General features: G+C 44.4%; 4 protein-coding genes across 4 annotated transcripts; 2 read left to right on the forward strand and 2 right to left on the reverse strand.

The window, feature by feature from the left end:
- Positions 1–266: 266 nt before the first annotated feature.
- LOC137915199 (cilia- and flagella-associated protein 91-like) lies at positions 267–4,597 on the reverse strand. The gene is made up of 16 exons (XM_068758640.1): positions 4,583–4,597; positions 4,181–4,296; positions 3,978–4,058; positions 3,774–3,830; positions 3,527–3,705; positions 3,055–3,232; positions 2,523–2,680; positions 2,269–2,436; positions 2,046–2,179; positions 1,870–1,968; positions 1,719–1,790; positions 1,400–1,546; positions 1,099–1,320; positions 825–973; positions 645–736; positions 267–475 (listed from the first exon to the last, which is right to left on the reverse strand). Exons 1-16 carry the CDS (start codon positions 4,595–4,597, stop codon positions 267–269), a joined length of 2,076 nt encoding a protein of 691 aa, XP_068614741.1.
- A 1,830-nt stretch (positions 4,598–6,427) lies between these two features.
- Positions 6,428–9,346, forward strand: LOC137915200 (cell surface glycoprotein CD200 receptor 1-A-like). The gene is made up of 6 exons (XM_068758641.1): positions 6,428–6,512; positions 7,371–7,676; positions 8,478–8,750; positions 8,866–8,968; positions 9,072–9,117; positions 9,212–9,346. The coding sequence occupies exons 1-6, from the start codon at positions 6,428–6,430 to the stop codon at positions 9,344–9,346; spliced, it is 948 nt and encodes a 315-aa protein (XP_068614742.1).
- A 1,540-nt stretch (positions 9,347–10,886) lies between these two features.
- Positions 10,887–21,577, reverse strand: LOC137915201 (OX-2 membrane glycoprotein-like). Its single transcript, XM_068758642.1, has 5 exons — positions 21,559–21,577; positions 14,703–15,023; positions 13,665–13,991; positions 11,568–11,852; positions 10,887–11,026 (listed from the first exon to the last, which is right to left on the reverse strand). Exons 1-5 carry the CDS (start codon positions 21,575–21,577, stop codon positions 10,887–10,889), a joined length of 1,092 nt encoding a protein of 363 aa, XP_068614743.1.
- LOC137915197 (Golgi pH regulator) lies at positions 16,619–20,807 on the forward strand. Its single transcript, XM_068758637.1, has 14 exons — positions 16,619–16,660; positions 16,734–16,793; positions 16,901–17,004; positions 17,074–17,180; positions 17,270–17,371; positions 17,455–17,575; positions 18,423–18,503; positions 18,583–18,692; positions 18,784–18,872; positions 19,054–19,146; positions 19,638–19,733; positions 19,883–19,972; positions 20,037–20,102; positions 20,176–20,807. The coding sequence occupies exons 1-14, from the start codon at positions 16,619–16,621 to the stop codon at positions 20,380–20,382; spliced, it is 1,368 nt and encodes a 455-aa protein (XP_068614738.1). The 3' UTR covers positions 20,383–20,807.
- Positions 21,578–21,651: the final 74 nt, after the last annotated feature.

Here is a 21,651-nt window from a genome sequence, read left to right on the forward strand (position 1 = left end):
AATGTAAAGTCCATATCTGAGGTTTTACCCAAAACGCTCTTTTGCAGCACAGCCCAGACCCGTCTGTCCATTCGTGCTGTATCTTTGTCTCGCCACAGGGGAGCAGTGTTTGTCTTTTTTTCTGAAGTCATTTCCTCCCCAAACATGGAGGCGCTTGTTCTTGAGCCCTGCCAAAAACAGTGTCATAATAATTTAAATACTTATTATGACGCTTTAATGCTGTAAATATATATACTTGATCAGGTGAGAGGACACATTTACACACATTAATCCTCTTCTTGGGTTGAGTGCAGCTCTGCTCTGCTCCTTTCCTTTTCTCCACTGGATTCCACCTCCTCGAGTATTTGCTTGGCAGCACCGTCATCAGGACAGGTTGACACGGAGACCCCCACGATAGGAGCGGCCCCCGGATGCTCTGCAGCCCCCTGAAGAATACTCTGAGCTGCCTCCAAGTGTCTCTGCTGCCTCTGGTGAACTGGAAGAGCAAAATAAAAAGGTTTGGCTGGTGAGCTCAGTGCCCTCCATTAATGTCATTATTATTAAGCTTGTATTATCATCATGTCTTACTTTTCTTTTTTCTTTTAGAAAGCTCACGGATCTTTTACCTTTTTAAACTTTATTCTATGATAATACATTTTTTGGACCTTTTTGTCGGGCGCTGATCTTCTGAATCTCCGGGATGAGGAAACTGTAAACCAACTCTGACACGATCTCCTCTGACTGAAGGTTGTTCCGGCTGCTCGGACACACGAAAAGAACTCGTTCATTTTCTTAGGCTTTGAATTGCTAAATAAAAGCATCAGACACGACGAGGAATCCGATACCTTTCCTCCATTGCTTCAGCGACGCTGTTGACCTCTTTTGCCCTCCGGTGGATCTCCTCTCTGGCTTGCTGGTCAGCTGTCTGCTCCAAGGTCTCGAGGATGATGTCCTCTAAATACAAATCCACCGTTTCTTGTTGTACCTGCACCACCTGTGAGACAAGGATAAGGGCATAGAAATATGTCAAGACTGAAAACACGTCCACCACACAGACACATTTTAATGTTCTTGTAACTCTTTGCACACTAATGAATATAAATGCATACAAATACACACTTGTCTGAAGATTTCATCTTCTTCTCTGCGCCTGCGCTCCTCCACCTGTCTCCTCCCGCTCTCCTCAGCCTCTCGGAGGCGACGATCTCTCTCAGCCAATAGTGTAAAAGCATGGATCCTTCGCTCTTCCTGGAGACGAATCAGGTCCTTGGACAAGGTGTCGAAAAGGTTTTCGAGCTCTGCGCCGACCAGTCCGGCCCGAGACGCCTCCCGTAGAGACATCTGGGTGAGAAGAGAAAAGCAGTGTTGAGAACATCTGAAGTCTGTGCATGTTGCAGGTGAACGTGGTTGTGGGTCTAACCTTGTGTCTGAATTTGTCTCTCTGTTGTTTCAGGCTCAGGACGAACTCTTCGTCAGCTTTCTGAAGGATCTGCTCCTCCCCCTGCAGGGCGTGGACAGTCCTCAGTTCCTGAATGAGCTCCATGTGGTTATTCTTGCCCACGAACATCTGCAGGAGACGTCAGAGCACAAACATTTCTGGAAGCATAACAGAATCCAACATTCAGGTAAACACACAATCAAAAGTACTCTTTCTGTCTTTCTCCTTTAAAGCCAAAACTTCTATCCAGAACACACACACACGCACACGCACACACACACACACGTAGACGTGCTCAGACCTCGTATTGGACACGTCTTCCCCTCAGTAGTTTTTGTAAGTGGATGACTGCCAGCTCTTTGTCCTCTTCCCCCTAGTGAGTGACGGACACCGTTTGTAACAAACAACACGTCTACGCGGGGTGTCCATTAGAGCGAGCGACATCAGCTGACCTCCGGCGGCGCCTCCACTCTGGGAGAGACGGGACGAGGGACAGGCTTCTCTTTCTTGACAAGACAACGGATTGGCTTCTCTCTCACTTTCTCACTGACCTGTGGAGCCACGATTGGTGATCAATTTAGGCCTGGAATCTAAAAGATACGGAACGGAGGGTTTCCTTCTGCTTTACCTCGTATTTGTTCATCACTTTTAGCGCCGCGCTGGGAGGAGGCCTGATCACTTCTCTGCTGACTTTGGGTTGGGGCTTTTTAACTTGTGGCTCACGGATGGAGTCAGAGAGTCCTGCTTCTAGTTTTAGTAAGCCTATGCGTGACCAAAGTTCAAAGTTACCTCCACAAGAAGAGACACTCGATCGTTAAATGTAATTAGCCACACGTGGTTTTGATTCAGACCTTCATATGTGTCCAAATAGTAGCTTTTAAGGCCAAAGTTTTGGGGGTTCCTGTTGGTGGAGATGTCCCGAGGGGCGTACGTCTTTGGATCTGTGTTGTATCTGACTCTTCCTAGTTGCTCTATCTTCGCTTTTTCATTTCTCCTCTTAGCTTCCAGTTTTCTCAGTGCTACAGAAAGAAAAAAAAAAGAAACAATCTGCGCTGAAATGAAACTAAACTAAATTGATCTGAATATTTGCTCGTGGATGTCTTACCTCTGCTGCAGTCGTTGCAAATCTTCTGCTGCCTCCTCCCCTTCTCCTTTAAGTGCTGAGAATATACCTGGTCCAGTCTCTTTCTCGTTACTTCTTTCTGGGCCTCATCTCTCCGATTCAAAAGATCCTTCCACGCAGCGAGACGAGCCTCTTGCAGCCTGGCCAGCAGCCACAGAAACGGGGCAACAGGGCAAGTTTTTACGGGTTAAACACGGCGGGAACACCGAGAGGGAGCATCACCAACTGGATATGACTTACGGACGAGCGTTTAGATTAAATTAGATGAAGTACTGCCGATTGTACTCTTGGGGGCAGTAGAAAGGAGCTACCATCATGACACTACATGGGGCACAGTAACCGGGCCGTACAGAAAGAACAACTAATTTATACGTTGGGCTCTCTCTTTCCCTGCTCCTCCTGTTAAGTGCCTTGAGATGACTTTCTGCTTTGATCTGGTGCTATAGAAATAAAAATGAATAGAATTGTATTGTAGAACACTGAATAATCGCTGTTCCCGTGCAGCGCCACTCACTTTTGGATCTCCCCCTCCCTGAAAGCCCACTCTGCGGCCTCCATCTCCTCCATCATACTTCTCCTTTTGTCACGCTGGCTAAGGTCATTTAATGGAGGAAGGGTGGCTTCCCAAGCTCGTTTGGCACGTGCCCGTTGTATCAGCTCCACTTCCGCCAGGCCTGCAGGCAGGCCGTGACCTGAACCGGAGACGGTGCCAATGTAATACGCAGAGATGACAAGAGGTATTGGCTAACGAATTATACCTTTCTAGAAGCTTTCCATCCTGCTCACCTTAAATACAGACAAATACTTGCCCCATGCAAGTATTTGTTTGTCAGTCTGCTATTACCACCACTACTGCTGGCCCCACAGATGAACCTCAATTATACTTCGCTAGTATCAGAGTACACGCTAAGCATCCGGCACATACATGTCTCCTGGAGTTGTCTAGTGAGATGTACTATAAATGGTGAAGTTATGTGATCACACACCCCAAGTCAAAGCTGCCAGCTGCAGGAGTTCTGAGGGCGTCGTCCCGGGTTGTGCCGCGTACTCGGGGCTGTATGGGTCTGTCTGCGTCTCGCTCTCTCTGTAGTCCGTCTGGACGCCCACGGTGAAGTGGGTCGGCTGTTGTTCCGCATTGTCTTTGAAGGTGGATAAATAATCTTCTCTGAGGAGACAAAGTAATAATAATGCCTGGCAAATAAAGAAACGCGAGGAGAAACATGTTCAACCTACCTTGGCAAGGCAAAAATCACATCTGGGGGCAGCTGGTGCGAATATGGAATCAGAGGTCTAAAGGAAGAAGAAACGTTATCGGATACAGTGACCCACTGATGTAGACAGTATTACTATCTTATTTAGCTGTTATACTATCAGGTGAAGATTTACAGGGATTCAAAAGTATCAAAAACTTTGGCGTGGCACGCTGACTAATCAAACCGATTAAAGTATTTCCAGCGATCAGCTCCGGTCACGTGGCACTCCTCCCTTTTCATCCACGACCGAGTGTTTGGATTGAATCTGTCAAGAATCACAGTTATTACAGGATCAACATTTCAAAGCATTTAATAAAGAATGGAGCTGATCTGGAGTTATGCAGACTACGTCACTACTAGTAGTAAAGTGGTACTAATCCGTGTTACCCCTGGCCTGTGGGGCCCCCAGAGGCCGGTACTGGGTCAGCAGGGTCCACATGTAGGGTGCACGCTGGATGGGGGGCCAGGTTAGTGAACGTCAGCCCGAACTTAGGCAGGCCCCTCTGGGGAGGGTTAGGAATAATATTATAATTATTATAATTATATTACAACTCTCTGGTGCCCTAAACGTCACGAACACAATGGATAGTTTGTGTCAGGAGGATAAACGCGGCCACAACTCACAACTCGGTCCTCAGACGCATGTGCCCTGAGCCTGGATCGGACGAGGTCCGCCTCCGAGGACACCGTAAAAACGGGATCTGTGACGAACCGATCGGGTGACGTCAAACAAGCGAGCTAGCGGCTGGCCCGAGTTAGCCCTGCCGGCCGATAATCGCGTTTACTCACCATAAAAGCAGTCATAACGTCTTTGCCGCTGAACTACTTTATGACAGTCTCTTTTCGAAGTTGTCATGCTCACAGATAAGCTCATGTTTCTTCACTTATATTATCATTTAAAACGCGTATTTCTTCCTCAGACGACGAAATGTCCTCTGAAGCCTTTGAGTGTACGGTAACCATGGAAACGATAAACGGAGCCTCTGGAAGAGGGAGGGCGCTCACAAAACTAAAATATGGGAGGGCCCTTCAAAAACACGCCGAGAAACAATCTAGAAATTATGTAAGTTTTAAAATGACTTTATTTTACATGCCAAAAATGTTTTGTTTTCGTTTTATGAACAAGAGTAGCAACCAATAAAGTTTTTTTGCGTGTGTGTGCGTGCGTGCGTGTGTGTGTGCGTGTGTGTGTGTGCTTAGATACGGGAACAGAAAAGGACAAACTGAGGCCTGTAATAATGTTTTAATGAACCACAGATCAAATCAAATCATTTATTTTCTGCCTCTTGTTCATTTTGAGATGACGAGTCACTTTATGAAGTTCGTGTTTATTTCTGGGCGGTCAATACAGCTAATTTTGACATAAACAGGAAGTCTGCATTATCAAAGGGAAACAGTGCACACACACACACACACACACACACACACACACACACAATGTGTCAGACCTTTTTCATCAGCCTAATGTTTCAACTTTTTGAGGAACACGGCTGAGCAACATTACTTCATGACTAGAGCTTTTTTGCAATTATGTGGAAAAATAAGTTCCTTTGTGTCCAGCACACAGTCAGCTGAACTGCTGCCTGCGTGCCCGATAACTAATATTAGACGTCAGAAAAAGCAGAACACACACAGCTAGTTTTACCTAGTTTTAATGCAATAATGACTTTTTCATACTTTCAAATGCGATATAGCTGCATTGAGGGTTTTTTGAAGTAGCAGAGAAAAGGAAACGCCGAGTTTCCGTTCTCCATCAGCCTTAAATGACCGTTATTAACCAGATGTCTCGTTACTCAAGAGCCACAACCTCCGCATGACCACATCAATGTGATAACAGAATAATGCGATGTCTCTGACCTGCAAACTGGGACTTGCATCAGTTATGACGCCTGCGCCCACACATTCTAATGTGCATGTGAGCCACTTTGCATTGTGCAACCGCTAAACGACAAGATGTGCTTACAGCAGCATGCACAAGGCCACAAGCAAACGATTGTGGCAAACTCAGCATGAAAGATTTCTTTTGAAGTTTGTGATCAGTGGTGAATTCATTACTCAAAACCCCAAACTGCGTAATAAAACAAGAACTCTTACCTCCATGAATGAATGTTTTCACTAAGAAAATGTATTGATTGAACTGTAGAATAAGTTTGAACTCTATATGCGCTGCTATATATATATATTGCAACATATTTATGACACCATAGACTGCGTTAAATAAACACCTCTCACATTTTTGCTAAATGTATTTAATAAAAACGAAACTGCCGCTGTCTAACTCAGAGCATTCACGTATTCTGCTTTTAAGAGCACAAAAGGAAATCGGTGCCTTGACATAGCCAGACGTCATTCTGCGTGGGAGGAAAAAATAGACGTTTCAGTGGAACGCAGTTGGAGAAGGGGAAGAGCGAGAATATCTACCTCATGAGGGGTGTTATGGATTTTCAGTTTGTCTGTATGAGGAGGAGAACCTGCTTCACCCTGACCTTGTGAAATACTTCAACTTCATTATAGACCATGACAGCAAGAGCAAAGTTACTTAAATGAGTTTCCTGTCAAGACGCTGTTCAGGACTGTGTCTTTAGAGAGAGGCTCTTCCCACCAGTGTACGGAGAACGTTAACGGTGACTGGAGATGAGGGAGACGATGTGGATTTATGCCGCGTTCATCAGCTCATTGTCTGGAGCATGGAGCCAAGGGTCAGGACTGAAGCCTGGGGGTATGTTTTAGAAATTATTCTCATTATTTTATCATTACAGTATGTTTTTTTGACAGAGAAGCCCAAACAGGTGGTCTTCGTAGGATGTATTCACATTGTGTACCGCTGTATTTGTTACTGCTGCCAATTAAAATAACAATTTAATACCATGAAAGTGTCATTTTGGACACGCTACTTTATCTGTGACGCTGGGCAGAGTCATGATCTGTAAAGGCAACCGCTTAGCATCTTCCTGCTGTGGTTTGTCTCATAGGAGTCAGTGGAAACAGCATGGCTGGAGCCTGGAGGCGGGGGTAGAGCACACGCTGGCAAGGGAGGAAATAATCATACTGAGCATCGATTTCTGAATGAGTGGAATGAGTGGAAATCACGATTTCAGATGGGGGGTAGCACCATGATGCGTTATTCTCTCTCTGTTGTGGGGAAAGGTGTAGGCGTGGGTTTGTCATCCCAAGTCGTGCAACTCGAGCTGGTGTCTCATCCGGGGTGTACGCCCTCCCTCTGGCCCGTATTCAGCTGGGACAGACTCCAGCAGAACCCGTGACCCACAGCTTCCGATAAAAGCAGCTGCAGACGAGGCGATTACGGTCGTCTCGTCTTCAAGAAGATGAATTGATATTAAAGTCGTATTAAAGTACTGTAAATTAAAGTATTAAAGTATGACCCAACTAAGCTAAAAAAAGGTTTCAACCACATCCTTTATTTCATAGCTGCAACTGTATAACCTTTTATTTATCTTGCGCATCATACCTAAAATTACAGATGTGCAACATTTTCTTTTGAGTTTATTTATGTTGTTAGGCCATATTTTCCCATATGTATCCTGAAATAATAAAATTGTTCTTTGCTTGTTTCCAGTTGTCAGACATTCAGCTTTCAACTTGGGGAGTGATGCCAACTTGACATGCAGCAATAAGACCCGGGCAGAGACATTTTATGTTATCTGGAACTTAAATTTGACAGACAAATTCTGTAAGATTGCCTTTAGTAATGATGGACGGCATGAAAACTCCTGCAATGATGGCAAGACACTCCGAGACACGGCCAGCGCTCAGTCGTTCCTGCACATCTCAAACTTCTCGAGCGATGACGTGGGGACTTACACGTGCCAGTCGGCCTACAAAGGAGGAGGTGACCGTCATGAGTTCAAAGTTTCTATCACAGGTAGGAATTTTCTAATTGGAAAAATACATTTAATGGTGCATTTTCCAAAAAAATGACCACAGATTCTACTTGCTTCTAGCGGGATGTTATAGTCGACGCTTTATTTAAAACATGTGGTGAAAATTATTCTTTGCTTGTAATTATTTAGATTTTTGTAATATTTGCCTACATTTTAAAGTGTCTGCTACTGAATTCTTTCTTTCCTTCCGGATTGCGATTGTGATTTTCTGCTCCTCCCTTGTTAGACGCGCTTTCACTGTTAAATACACGACGTTGCTCTCATCAAATGTCTCCTGCAAATGTTTAATGCTCACAAATATTTATGCTCATTTTCAAACTGAAAAGCAATTTATTGTAATTTATGTAATTTATTGTCATTCAGTGGGGTAATTTATTTTAGATTAATTGTTAGTTTGCATCGGCGGTGTAAAATCATTTTATTTTTATTTTTGTTTTTCTAATGTTACGTTGCATCAATTGAGTTATTGAATATTGGTTTTATTTTTATTTGTATTGTTAAATTTGTATTGTTAAATTTGTATTGTTAATCGTGGAGGATTTATGTACGAAGGACTTTCAACGGAAACAAGACCGCAAGGGCTTTTTTGAAATGCTCCTCTTAGACAGGATGTTTGACTTTATTTGTACTGTAATACATGCTACTGTGTGACTATACTTGTACTCTAACATTCTATCTAATAAATATATTCATCATCATCATTTAAAACTACTTGTAAACTACTATCAGGTAGGAGAGAACATCCAATGTTGATTCTAATGTCTCTTGTTGAATCTTGTCAGTCCCTCCCAGTATATCGTCCTGGTTAGAGCGAAGAGACAACAAGCTGGTGGCCGTGTGTAAAGCTGAAAGAGGAAAACCTGCAGCCAACATCACCTGGAGTCACATGTTAAACTCAACCACTGTGGAAACAACACTGCCTGATTCAAACGGGTTATTTACGGTGGAAAGTCATCTTAAACTCCCCGAGGGAGTGGATATAGAAAAGCTGAGCTGTGCCATCCGCCACCCGTACTGGCCAGAGGAAAAGATTTTGTTACCAAAACTGAGAAAAGGTCAGAATGGAGATTTTCTTAAGTGTTTTCTATTGTTTTGGTATTTTTGCACATACTTTATACTCGTGTCTAACAGATTATTTCTATGTTTTAAATGTTCATTCTTTCACGGCAGGTTATGTCCCTTGGCTGTGTGTCATTATTGTGGTGGTGGTGGTGGCGGTCTTTGTGGTCTTGATAGGAATTATATTTATTGTACGAAAGAAACAGACTTTGAGGTAAGGATTATTATTTGATGAAAATGAGCTGCTCAATTGCAGATTGCAAAGATCTTTTTTTTTTCTGATAATTGAATGAATTCGTTCATCCACGTTTTCCCAGGCGAGGCCAACAGTCCAACAATCCAGCATCATCCAAATCTTCCCCGGTAGGCATCTTCCTGCACCCCGCGCTTTAAACGAAGCCGTTTTTCCACATTATTAGGTTTCGCTAATGAATTGTGTGTTGTTTGTTTTTTCCAGAGTGACAATGTAGAGGAAGTGGAACCCTATGCCAGCTATGTTCAACGTGTAAACTCTATCTATAACTCATCTGCGGAGTTGTTCACACAGCATCCTGCACATGCTTCAGGATCACACCTTAGTGCACATACGTGAGAAACCGAGGAATATGAAACTCAGACATGGTGAGGAAGCAGAGAGATATGACGTCTGAGAAGGAAGGGAAACCTCGTGTCACACACTGACTCTATACCTGTGTGGGTCTCATGGAGAACATGAAGAAAACTGCAGCTGAAATGAGCAGAACGCCCTCCTCAGACAGACGCAGCAACCCAAATCTACGATAAGAGTTCTTTTTGATGTTGTTCTGAAAGCATTGTATAATGATAAGTAAATACTTAGTACTATTTATTATATTACAGACTTGCTGACTTTTTTTTTTTTGCTTTTGCTGTGGCCAACCATATAAACATGTCTATTAGAGAAGGTAAGTGTGATTTACCTCAATGTGGACAATATGCTTATGGTGAGCACTGTATGTGTGTGTCTCTGCTGCCCCGTGTGGTGAACGTGAATATAGCTTGGGAGTCTGAAGCATTATCTATGGACTTTGTCCATCTCTAGTACTGCCGTACGTTGGTGTCAAATAAATACACACATGAGGACGCATCTTGGATCCAGCGTCTCTGTATAGGCCTTATAGGTTTGGGCAATATAAAGTAAGACTAATTTATAACTATTTCTGTTGTCATTCACATACCTGTAAAAAAAAAAGCAGCCAAACACAGAAGGAATGATCGATCATCATTTCAATATTTCTCACTCAAAACATACGAGGACAACGAACGGCGATTCACCTTTATCGCTTGTATCAATGAATTAACATACAACGTAGGAACGATCATGAACCATCTTATAAATCAAATCTTTCAATGGATTTTTACTTTAAGACATGAAATCCTTGGTCTATTTATCACACTCAACATTATCATATGAAATGTCTTGACTCTGACATGCAGAGGCAACAGGACACACATTTCACACAGAGACACAGAAGAGGTTTCTATAAATCCGCTGCGGTTGGGTGAGTAGAGGCGAATATCGTTGAACAGTTGCAGCTCATCCATAGGATCGCATTCAACATCCTACTGAGGTGCATCCGATCAGTTCCCCTTCCTGCAAAGACGCTGCTGCTGCTGATGATGATTCAGGGACACAATTCATCATCTTCTATTTAACTTCAGGTTTCATCCAAGCGACTGCTCATCTGAAAATAAACACACAACAATAACAGCGGCTCTGAGCCCCAGCATCATCCACACAACCCGTGTTCATTAAGGCCGAACCTTAAGGGTAAACCTCCTCCCATCCTTGCTTCTGAATGCCTGAGCCTCTTACGGATTTGCTTTCATAACCGGTAAACCTTGTACCTGTGGAATGTTCCTCATCTTTCCCATCTGTCTACATCCAGTGTTGCTGGAACCAAGATCAGAATGATCTGAATTATTATTATTTATTTTTTTTACAGATTTTATGCTTTGTTAAAATACTTATGCAAAACATAAGGAGGTTTTTTCTCTCTCTCCAGTGACCCGTTGACTTTAATCAATCGCAGATTGTTCTCCTCACAGGGAATTCTAAAACCACCCAGCCTCTTCGAGCGTAGCGATGTAGATGGGTGCGACACTGGTTTCTTCTACTGCCTGATATAAACCTTGAGAATGCTAGTCTCACCTTCTTTGCGCAGGAAACACTTCCAAAGGCAAAAACAAAGGGACATGACCAGCAGCGCTGCTACGGTCGTTACTGAGATCAGGATTGTAAGAGCCGTCCCAACTGGGGAGAGAAAGGACACATTCCAAAAACATTAATATATTACTGGGGTTAAACCTGTTCTTTGCAGATCTAGATTAAATATTATTAGAAGCTAAGTGTATATCAGTGTCTGTAGCTATGCTAGTCTGATCACAACTTCCTTTTTATGCACCGTTATCGTTGAAAGATGCAGACACAGAAAAGTCCCAGGACTTCAGGAAGGCGTGAAGAATTTTGAGACCGTTGTCAGCTAAGAAGGATTTTGTGCTACGTTTGGGGAAAATATGTTGCATTGAGGCTTTCATGCTGTTCTTGTGTGATTTGTTTACTACAAACAGCAAGTAAATAATATATCAGACCATTCATGATTTGTTTTAAATATATAAATGAAATGAAATATATTACGTTTTTTCTTTCTTTCTTTTTTTAAATGTGACATTCTCATACAAATAAAGGTCATTTGAGTTTGAAACATTGCTTTGCAGGAGGATAAAAACAACAACAACAACAGAATTTCTGTCAGAAATGGGGCGTAAGCAAGAGTCGAGCGATGTCACCTCACTTTTTGTGTTCATGGATACAGCGATCGGGGACTCGAGCCCTTTGTGGTGCACCAGGCATTTGACGGACACGTCTTTCAGCAGCCCAGATTGGACAGACAGTGTGCTGATGACCAGAGTGGTCCCGTCGTCCTGGGGGAGATGTGTGGTCACGGGGGGCCCAAGAGTGCGGTTATCTCGCTCTACGTTCCACACGATCTCTGCTGGGGGGCGCGACGCCGAGGTGCAGTTGGCTTCGATCACACCCGGAGAGGTAGTCTTGTAGCTCACCTGAGGTTTGGGCAGCACTGGGAGAAAACAGAAGCAGCATAGGAAGGCTCAGGAACGTGTTTATGCACAACCAAGGACGAGTGGAGAGGATTTAAACCCTGAAAAAATAACCCCAAACCTAAATCTAACTCTAACGGCAACATGAATGACCGGCTCACTGGAACACGCTCTGCCAAGCAACACATTATTTGATATAGTGCATTTTATTACATTCATTCTTCTTCACTTGATCCATTTTGCCGTGTTTAATGCACAAGTCAAAAACCTCTGAGGCTTTTGCTGCGTTGGCTTAGCCTCTGCGTGTTCAGGCTGTCTTCGGTTAAATCACGGTGATGATCCTGGAGAATATCCTCAAAGCTTCTGGATCAGTTCAGGGTTCAGGTATGTGGATTCCTGAACTTTTAAGTTACTGTTCTCGGGGCCGAGCGAGGAATGCGACGCACTGGAACCGGCAACGTTTATGTTGGCGAGAACGCGTGGAGTCAAAGATATTTTATAGTTCGAATGTCTCCTTGGGAAAACCCTGTCTGGACTGCAGCGTAGCAGATTTAATGGTGGGTCATAAAATATAAATATCTAATACCCAATACCAACAGGTACCAGCAGGGACAAGACACAAACATGAAAGTGGTTTATCACCAAATCAGTCACCTGAATTGTGTTTTTGTCCCCCCTCAGAATCCACTATTCGCAGTGCTTATTTACAATATGTTTAATACGTCACATCTTTTATGTAACGACGCTTTGCTGCCCTGTAATGCATTTTAATTCCATTGGTTGTAGAAGATTTATTATGATTTGCCTCACTTACATCCGTTCTTTTCAAGCGCATTTGGATTTCCTTTAACCATCGCTGCCACTGTCTGCGGAGTAGAAATGGGGGTAAAGCTGACACGAATTGTACCTGAGGAACACCTGGCGTGCAGCACGGATCAACTTAAAACAAAAGCGCATCTGTTTGTGGGTATAACTGACAGAAAGGGGAAAATCAAGGGAACACAAATGAGCAAAAAGAGAGAAAGACAAAGCACAGAGGGAATCAGTGTCTGCTGCAGACACTAACCCAGTCATGCACCCCCTCCCTCGCTCCCTGCCGCCGTCATTCCGTCTAATGCTCCATTCTTTCTTATGGACACACCCTTCTGTGTTTGTGTGGTAACAGATCAGCCACCAGTATAGCATAGTCTGTCAAAGGAAAGCATGCAGCAGAGCCATTCAGGAAGCAAAGATCAGCATTCCTGTCTAAACCCCAGGGGTACCTCCCTCTCCCAACATTTGCGTTGAATCTTTGCATGATCCAGTCCTCTCAGCTCGTGGACCTGATGCAGGATAGATTCCCTCACGGCTGTCCAGCTGGTTCACACGAGTGGGACACGAGTGGGACACCAGTGGGAAGCGAAGCAGCGTAACTCACCGGCAACAGCTTCCCTGGAGCTCTTTGTTCAGACTGTTTTAATGATGCATTCAGCTTGTGTCTGAGAACACAAATGAGCGCCTGACTTTGGTCCAGAGTGAAACATGTCATCTCGATGGATCATCACGGTCTCCGGGCTTTGATTCCAAATCACACGATTTGTTCTCCAAACACATTTGGTGCAAAAGGTCAAACGTTCCAGTTGTCTCATACTCAATCAAAGGAGATTTCAAAAAAACAAGTCTCCGATTTATTTTCAAAGAACGGTGCCTGATCAGATACAGATGACCTTCTATATGGAGACATTTTATTATCATTATTCACCCTACAAAAGTCTATTTTCCTTCGTTTGTGAGCCCTTCTATGAATGCATTCTGAAACAATCACTAATGGCTAATTAGAAAAATATGTTTACCGTAAGTGGTGAGGCAAACCCTGGCGCTCTTTTCCCGGTCGGGGAGCGTGTACAGGCAGGTGTAGCATCCCTCGTCCTGGATAGCGACGGGCTGGATGGCGAGCTGGCTGTCAGACAGGGAGGCGCTGAGCCAAACTCTCCCCTGGTACGGCGGCTCTATCATGGCGTCGCTACGCTTTGCAAAGGAGGCCACCTCTGTGGAATCTCCCCGTGCAGACGAATGTCTCCACAGGATCTGCTGCACCTTTTCAGGCAAACCGTAGAAGCAGGACAGGAGGGCCTTCTTGCCTCGCACCGCAGTCACGTTGCTGCCGCCAGTGACTTGCGCTAGGAGAATAAAGAGGCCATGATCCGATTAAAGGGTGAGGAATGAAGGGAAGAGGCAAGAAAAAACATTACAAGGAGACAGAGGGTGAAAAATAGCACAAAGCTAAACATTAAGAACACGAAGCTCCCTGAACAGAAACCATGCAGACTGGAATCTGCAGCGGATGTTTCTGCTTCGGAGAAAAGTCCTTCTTGACCTGCTGCAGCTCAGCGCTTTATTAACATGACTACATCCAAGTCTCTACGGGATCATCAACTTAAGGATGTCTTGATTTTTTGGGAATCACCACTGCTGATATCCAGGCTGCATAGAGCAGTATCCATCCCTGAGAATAGTAACGTCTCAGGGTAGTTCGATTGTAAAGGGGCAAATATCCAAAATCAATCACAGCATGTTGTTTTAACTGAAATTATAATCAGATGTTCTAAAACAGCAGACTCGGGTCAATTCACCAAATAAACTTAAGTCAGATTTAGTGAGAACGCATCTCTTTGCATATTAGACCAAATAAATGTCTAACATGCAAATAGATGTGGTCTCACTCATTCATCAAAAAACGGATCATAAGACAATAAAGCAGATATAAATGCAGATCAAATTACTCAGCAGAAGAAAATAGGTCGATTTAAAACTGATTGAACTGAATATATCATCATAGAGACAACCCAGAGTGATGCTGTGGGCTGCCTGTCCTCAATGGCCTTACTCACAGGTAACAGCGAGGCAGGTCTGTCCCTGCTTTGAACCGGGCGGATGCATGTCAAAGATGCAGGTGTAGCAGCCCTCGTCCCGGAAGCCCACCCTGCGGATGGTGATCGCCGAGCTGTCCTTCGGAGAGGACGCGAGCTCCACGTGCTGCTGTCCACTCACGCTGCCTTTCAGCCCGGGTTGGTGGGTCAGCAGTGTCTGGTTGTGGACGTCCAGCCAGCGCACCTGCCTCAGAGACTCACCGCGATCCCGTGAAACACTGCAGGTCAGAGTGAAAGGCTTCTCCACTGGAGCTTCCAGACGCGCCGGCGCTGTCACCCTGCCTGAAACGTCCACCCAATGACAAACATTGTTCAAATCCTTGCTTAGAGTTTGCGCAGATCTTTTATTATGAGCATGGCGTACTTACCGTGAAGACATCTCACCACCAGTAAGAGTACGCACAGCGGCAGAGCGTTCCTCGTAGCCTTCATCGCTCATTCAACAATGAGGGCGAAGGGTGAGCACTGAGACGGGAATGTTTCGGTGCCTGATTCAGCACAATTTGAACTCCAGGACTCCCAAAGGACTGTTGATCCAGCCGTGATCCAGACATACGTTTGACGTTATGGTGGAATTTGGAGCATCTTCTCGTGATCCTTAGATGCTGCCAGCAATTCAGTTATTCCCTGGGAGGCAACGCAAATTTAAGTCAATCCCGAATCAGCGGGGTTAAAAGTGATCAGATATTTTATAACATTTAAGTCTGAAACAACTTGCAACGACTTAATTAACTACTTAAAACAATTTATACACCAAATACAACAATTAAAAAATACCCTTTTCCCCTCTGCTCTTTTACTCTACGCACATAAACTGTACAAACACGATATTTAGACACTCACCTCTACTTTTTCTAATTCCTAAAAGACATCCGTTGAGGACGGTCTACCCCAGTAACATTTTATCCGTCCTTATGACCCGGGCCAGCAGTCTATTCGGGCATCACTGCAGAAAAGCGCACCAGCAGCACAATGAACAAAACCGGCAGCGGCTCAGAACTCCGGTTGGCTTCTGAAGCCAAACGCCAGCGTCACACTCACAGCGACCTCCAGTGCATTTCAGAGAGTAGCGCTGCATTGTTTCAGGAGAAAGCCGGAACCATTCATAAACATATTAATAATACAACTGAAGAGAAATGCAATTTGTGATATAAAACCTGTAAACGTTCAAAACATTTAGAAAATGTTGTATTGACATTTAAATGTTAAAGCACGACAAGGACAAGAGTTACACATAATTGTTTATAAAAAGAGTAGAAGAATACAGAATATAATTGTTCCCACTCTATTATGACGATGATGATGATGATTATTATTAGTAGTCGTATTATTATTATTTTCCATTAGTAGTCGTATTATTATTATTATTATTATTAGTTGCAGTAAGTAGTCAGCGTAGTAGTCATGGCAGCAGCAGAATTACGTAGTAGCATTATCATCTCTACTAAAGCAGCGATCGGCAATTGTGTTGTTTTGTCGCCCCCTGTAGGTAAATGTTACAATTATAAATAGATAGAAGAGCTACAGAACATAACATCGTTGAATAAGATTATCAAGTTTGTGTTTTAGCATGAATAAAAATAATTTACAGAGCGATTCCGGTTTTGTCTAATTTTGTAATACTGTATTGTAATTGGGTTTTGTCGCGTCATAATTCTTCGACGGAAGTGTGGTGGTCGGAAGCTTATTGGCGACGTACCCGCTGAGCGATAACGTTGAGCAGCCGAACAACAAATGCTTCCAAAATGAGCTCAATGGCATCATAACAGACATTTCCTAGTTTTCCGGTCTGTCGGTGATTTCATGTCGACGCGGAGGGAAACTTCTCTCGACGGCTACGCCTTCAGGATCAGCTGAATAAAGGCTGCTTTCGAGACATGTCGTTTCTCGTGGACTCGGTCATCATGTTCACCTCACAGGTAATTACGAGCTGGCCAAGTGAGACAAATACGAATATCTTCCCTCAAGTAATGCCCGTTTAATCCCCTTTAGGCGCTGTTCTTCGGCTTTGGCTGGTTATTCTCGATGCGGCAGCTTTTCAAAGACTACGAGGTCTGCCCTTATTCGAGGAATTTATTTCAGACGTGATTCTGATGAGAAAACAAATGCACGTTTGTATCTGTATCGACGGCTGTCATTGTTTTGGTGTTTGTTGACAGGTGCGACAGTACATCGTCCAGGTGGTGTTCTCTGTCACCTTTGCTTTTTCATGCACCATGTTTGAGCTCATCATCTTTGAGATTCTGGGGGCCTTAAGCAGCAGGTGAGCGCGTTCTCTGCGGGATCTGACCCGCGGTTTTACTGCGACAGCTTTTAATCGTCTTTGCCTCAGCTCCAGGTATTTCCACTGGAAGCTGAACCTCCATGTGATCCTGCTGGTTCTCATCTTTGTGGTGCCTTTCTACATCGGTTACTTCGTCGTCAGCAACATCCGCCTGTGTAAGTACGGCCGGCTGCTCAGCAGTGAGAATAAACGCTTGAAATAACCGATGAATCCTGTGTCACAGAAAGCCTTTTGCTTTGTGCAGTGCACAGGCAGAGGCTTCTATTTGCTTGCATGGTGTGGTTCACCTTCATGTATTTCTTCTGGAAGTTGGGAGACCCGTTTCCCATCCTCAGTCCGAAGCACGGTGAGTGCGTGTCCCTTTCTCGCTCCCACAGCGAGTGAAGCGGTAGCCGAGCCGTTTTCAGCCTGTCGCCTGTTTTTCTCCAGGCATCCTGTCGATTGAGCAGCTCATCAGTCGGGTCGGTGTGATCGGGGTCACTCTCATGGCTCTGCTGTCTGGCTTTGGTGCTGTCAACTGTCCCTACACATATATGTCATATTTCCTTCGGTAAGCTCAGCTACGGCTTTACTCCGACCGTCACCAGTCATGTCAAACATCCTCTTAAACCAGGTCTGCCTATGAGACGTCCTGATCCACGCCCCTGTTTGGGCGCCATGCTGCCGGTGCGATGATGATGATGAATATATTTATTAGATGGGAATGTTAGAGTACAGTTACAGTCAGACAGTAGCATGTATTACAGCACAAGTACAGTCAGGCAGTAGCATGTATTACAGTACAAATAGTCAGACGGTAGCATGTATTACAGTACAAATAGTCAGACAGTAGCATGTATTACAGTACAAATACAGTCAGACAGTAGCATGTATTACAGTACAAATAGTCAGACAGTAGCATGTATTACAGTACAAATAGTCAGACAGTAGCATGTATTACAGTACAAATAGTCAGACAGTAGCATGTATTACAGTACAAATAGTCAGACAGTAGCATGTATTACAGTACAAATAGTCAGACAGTAGCATGTATTACAGTACAAATACAGTCAAACATCCTGTCTAAGAGGAGCATTTCAAAAAAGCCCTTGCGGTCTTGTTTCCGTTGAAAGTCCTTAGTACATAAATCATCGACATTTAACAATACAAATAAAACGAATATTAGATTCCTAACTTGATGCAAAATAACAATACATTAAAAATAAATTACACCACAGATGCAAAATAACAATAAATTAAAAAGACACATAATATGTACAACGTAGGTGGACAAAAAAAGGGGGTGGGGGGTTGATCCGGAGAGAGTCGTGATGACTATCTCCGTTTCTGCCCCCCCTGAAAGGTGAATTTTTAGGGCCGTTTTGAATGACGCTGCCTGCTCTGGCGTTTTTCCACAGAAATGTAACAGACAGCGACATTCTCGCTCTGGAGAGGCGACTGCTTCAAACGATGGACATGATTGTCAGCAAGAAGAAACGGTGGGTGAAAACGAGGATGAATCTAATGATGCAATTCTAATGGAAGAAAATGATTGAGCCTCAGATACGTTGTGTCTAGGATCGCCATGACGCGGAGGCAGATGTACCAGCGTGGCGAAGATCAGAACAAACAGACCGGATTCTGGGGCATGATCAAGAGCGTCACCTCGCCTCAAGCAGGCAGCGAAAGTATCCTCACACTTATATGTTATGTTTGCGAAGGGTGTTCATTTTTATCATTTTATTGTAACTCATGTCAACTGTAACATCTTTCCTTCAGACCTATCTTTGATCCAGCAGGAGGTTGATGCTCTGGAAGAGTTGAGTCGGCAACTCTTTCTGGAGACTGTGGATCTGCAAGCCACGAAGGTAGCACAAACGCACACACACACGCACGCACACACACACACACACACACACACACACACGTCTATAGGGACAACAAGGCGAGACATGGAGGCTGGAATCTGGAATAAAGTTATTGTTGGATATTAACCTGCTGGTCATTTTCCCTTACTGTAATCTGACCCGCCTCCTCTCCTTGTTTTAGGAACGAATTGAGTACTCAAAGACATTCCAGGGGAAATACTTCAACTTCCTTGGCTACTTCTTTTCCATTTATTGTGTTTGGAAAATCTTCATGGTAAGAACATTCCCGGCGGCGTCTTACCCCTGCTAGTGTCTTCCGTCACTGACCGGTCGGTACAGGGCGTGCTGCGGCCCTGTTTTGTAATCACCTTTATTACTGAGGATGTGCTTTACGTAGTACACGGCTACACCTTTCAATGCGGTAGAGTGAGGGACGACCAGAAGAGTCACGAAGGAACTCTCAGTTATTCATTAATGACCGATTGGACTCCAGAATAGAGTTTCTGGAGACTCAAGCTTAGTAAATCGTTATTTAAGGATTAGTTGATTGATATCTTCCTATAAACATGTTGACCTTCGTCTTTATAAGTCATTCCTGATTAACTCCCTGCTCAACTGCACACTTTTCAGAATGTAACTCACTTTTGCACCACTGCTGTGTCGAGGTGATTCACAATGGTTCCAACCAGAACTCTGATCTGAACCTGTAATCGATTACCAAGTACTTTTATATTTCTGTTAAAGCGCCTCTCATCTCTACCGTAGGCCACAATAAACATTGTGTTTGATCGAGTTGGAAAAACGGATCCAGTGACGAGGGGCATCGAAATTACCGTGAACTACTTGGGTATCCAGTTTGATGTAAGAAGTACACACACACACACACACACACACCTGTAATGGGAATCGCATGTCAGATTGCACAGCTGTAAGGATAATGCTGCGCCCTCCTCTGTTCCCGTTCCTTCCCGTCTCGCTGCTGTTCTCATTCTTCTCTTCCTCCCCGTCAGGTGAAGTTTTGGTCCCAACACATCTCTTTCATTTTGGTGGGAATCATAATCGTTACATCCATTCGGGGTTTACTCATCACCCTGACTAAGGTAACATCATCTCATGATATAAGCTAAACTGGCTTACAGACCATGGATTAACACTTGTTTCTAGTTCTTCTATGCAATATCGAGCAGCAAGTCCTCCAATGTCATTGTGCTGGTCTTTGCTCAGATCATGGTGAGTCGGTCTCTTGACAGTTTTAACACAACCTGCAACCAATTGCTGAAGCAAACTGTTGTCTTGGTCTCAGGGGATGTATTTTGTCTCCTCTGTGCTGCTGATGCGTATGAGCATGCCGCTGGAGTATCGCTCCATCGTGACCGAGGTCCTCGGAGAGCTGCAGTTCAACTTCTACCACCGCTGGTTTGACGTCATCTTCCTGGTTAGCGCCCTGTCGAGCATTCTCTTCCTGTATCTGGCCCACAAGCAGGCGCCGGAGAAACACATGGCTCTCTGATTTACGTCGCCTGGATGCCATTCCCCGCCTCTGGAGTACATCCAGTAATCGCGTTCTTTTTGTGCTGGACTTGATTATATAGACTGTCTGTTCCTGAATCAGGAACAACTGATTGTTGGATGGAAATAGTGTAAAGAAAAAAGCTTTTAAAGGGGCCTCTCTTCTGTGACAAAACACTGTTAGAACTTTATTTCTTACCACTAATGCAAAGGTCTTGTTGTCTGTTCTCTTTAATTTTCCTGACTTTTGTCCAGAAAGGTCTTTGTTTGTTTTTTCTGCGAACACTGGAGCTGGACTGTTTGCAGCAAACTCCTGCTGCTGCTTTTTGTTTAAGGTGTAAATGGACTTTATCAAGAAAGGTGATGATGGTCACTCATACTATCATTTAACAAATGTCATTTACAGATGCTTATAAAGCAAGTTTAACCCGGGATTGTATGACTTCATTTGTCTGCGTTCATGGAAGCTCCTTGGTTTTACAAACACAGGATATGGTGTTATTACCCAAAGTGCACTGACTGCATACCGGAATGGGACTGGATGTTACAATCCTTTATTACCTTGATAAATGGGTAGGGATTATAGTCATCACAGGGCAGGATAGAAGGGGCTAAGGGTTTCATTGGGGTCATCAGGTGGGCACCCTCCATCATAGGTGTTTCACTGAACAGGCCCACGACACCTCAAGAGGGTTCAGCAGCAACACCTGGCGTCCCGGGTGTGCCCCCCTCTGCCTTACCCCCTTCTATACCCCCTGCTGTTGTCTCTCCTCCTGATCCAGAGCCACTGGCTTGCTCGTTCAGAAGCACTGGACAGGGCTTTGATGATTTGCCGTTGGGCCTGGCCCCGGATTCCCATGCCCCTGAGGAGACTAGTAGCAGTCCTGCCCACAAAGCCTCTGCAGCCCACTTCTACAGGGAGGGCTGTGGTCTTCCAGCCCCGTTGTTCAGCATCCGCTGCCAGCTCGGCATACCGAAGCTTCTTCCGCTCAAAGGCCTCGCCTATATTATCCTCCCATGGCACTGTGAGCTCTATGATGTAAACACTTCGAATTGAGGTAGACCACAACACAAGATCTGTCCTGAGGTTGGTCGTGGCGATCTCCACTGGGAAGCAGAGTCTCTGCTCCAGATCAACAAGGAGCCTCCAGTCCTGTGCTGCTCCCATCTGTCCTACCTCTGATTTTGGAATACATCTCTTTAATTACTAGTGTCTTAAAAAGAGAGCAGAAACATTTCATTCTTAGAGCAGCAAATAAAGGCTGCAGTG

This window comes from Brachionichthys hirsutus, unplaced genomic scaffold (assembly GCF_040956055.1).
Source record: "Brachionichthys hirsutus isolate HB-005 unplaced genomic scaffold, CSIRO-AGI_Bhir_v1 contig_1378, whole genome shotgun sequence".
Lineage (NCBI taxonomy): Eukaryota > Metazoa > Chordata > Actinopteri > Lophiiformes > Brachionichthyidae > Brachionichthys > Brachionichthys hirsutus.

Bases quoted from the DNA above. Each gene is read 5' to 3' on its own strand.
- LOC137915199 (XM_068758640.1), bottom strand. The intron at 4,059-4,180 runs GTAACACGGATT...GATTCTTGACAG, and splicing joins GGGGGCCCCACAGGCCAGGG to ATTCAATCCAAACACTCGGT. The intron at 2,180-2,268 runs GTCTGAATCAAA...GGTCACGCATAG, and splicing joins CTATTTGGACACATATGAAG to GCTTACTAAAACTAGAAGCA.
- LOC137915197 (XM_068758637.1), top strand. From the start codon at position 16,619: ATGTCGTTTCTCGTGGACTCGGTCATCATGTTCACCTCACAG. The intron at 17,372-17,454 runs GTGAGTGCGTGT...GTTTTTCTCCAG, and splicing joins CATCCTCAGTCCGAAGCACG to GCATCCTGTCGATTGAGCAG. The intron at 18,504-18,582 runs GTGGGTGAAAAC...CGTTGTGTCTAG, and splicing joins ATTGTCAGCAAGAAGAAACG to GATCGCCATGACGCGGAGGC.
- LOC137915200 (XM_068758641.1), top strand. From the start codon at position 6,428: ATGAGGGAGACGATGTGGATTTATGCCGCGTTCATCAGCTCATTGTCT. The intron at 6,513-7,370 runs GTATGTTTTAGA...GCTTGTTTCCAG, and splicing joins GTCAGGACTGAAGCCTGGGG to TTGTCAGACATTCAGCTTTC. The intron at 7,677-8,477 runs GTAGGAATTTTC...GAATCTTGTCAG, and splicing joins GTTCAAAGTTTCTATCACAG to TCCCTCCCAGTATATCGTCC.
- LOC137915201 (XM_068758642.1), bottom strand. The intron at 13,992-14,702 runs GTGAGTAAGGCC...TTATTCTCCTAG, and splicing joins GACCTGCCTCGCTGTTACCT to CGCAAGTCACTGGCGGCAGC. The intron at 11,853-13,664 runs GTAAACATATTT...GTTTTCTCCCAG, and splicing joins GGTTTGCCTCACCACTTACG to TGCTGCCCAAACCTCAGGTG.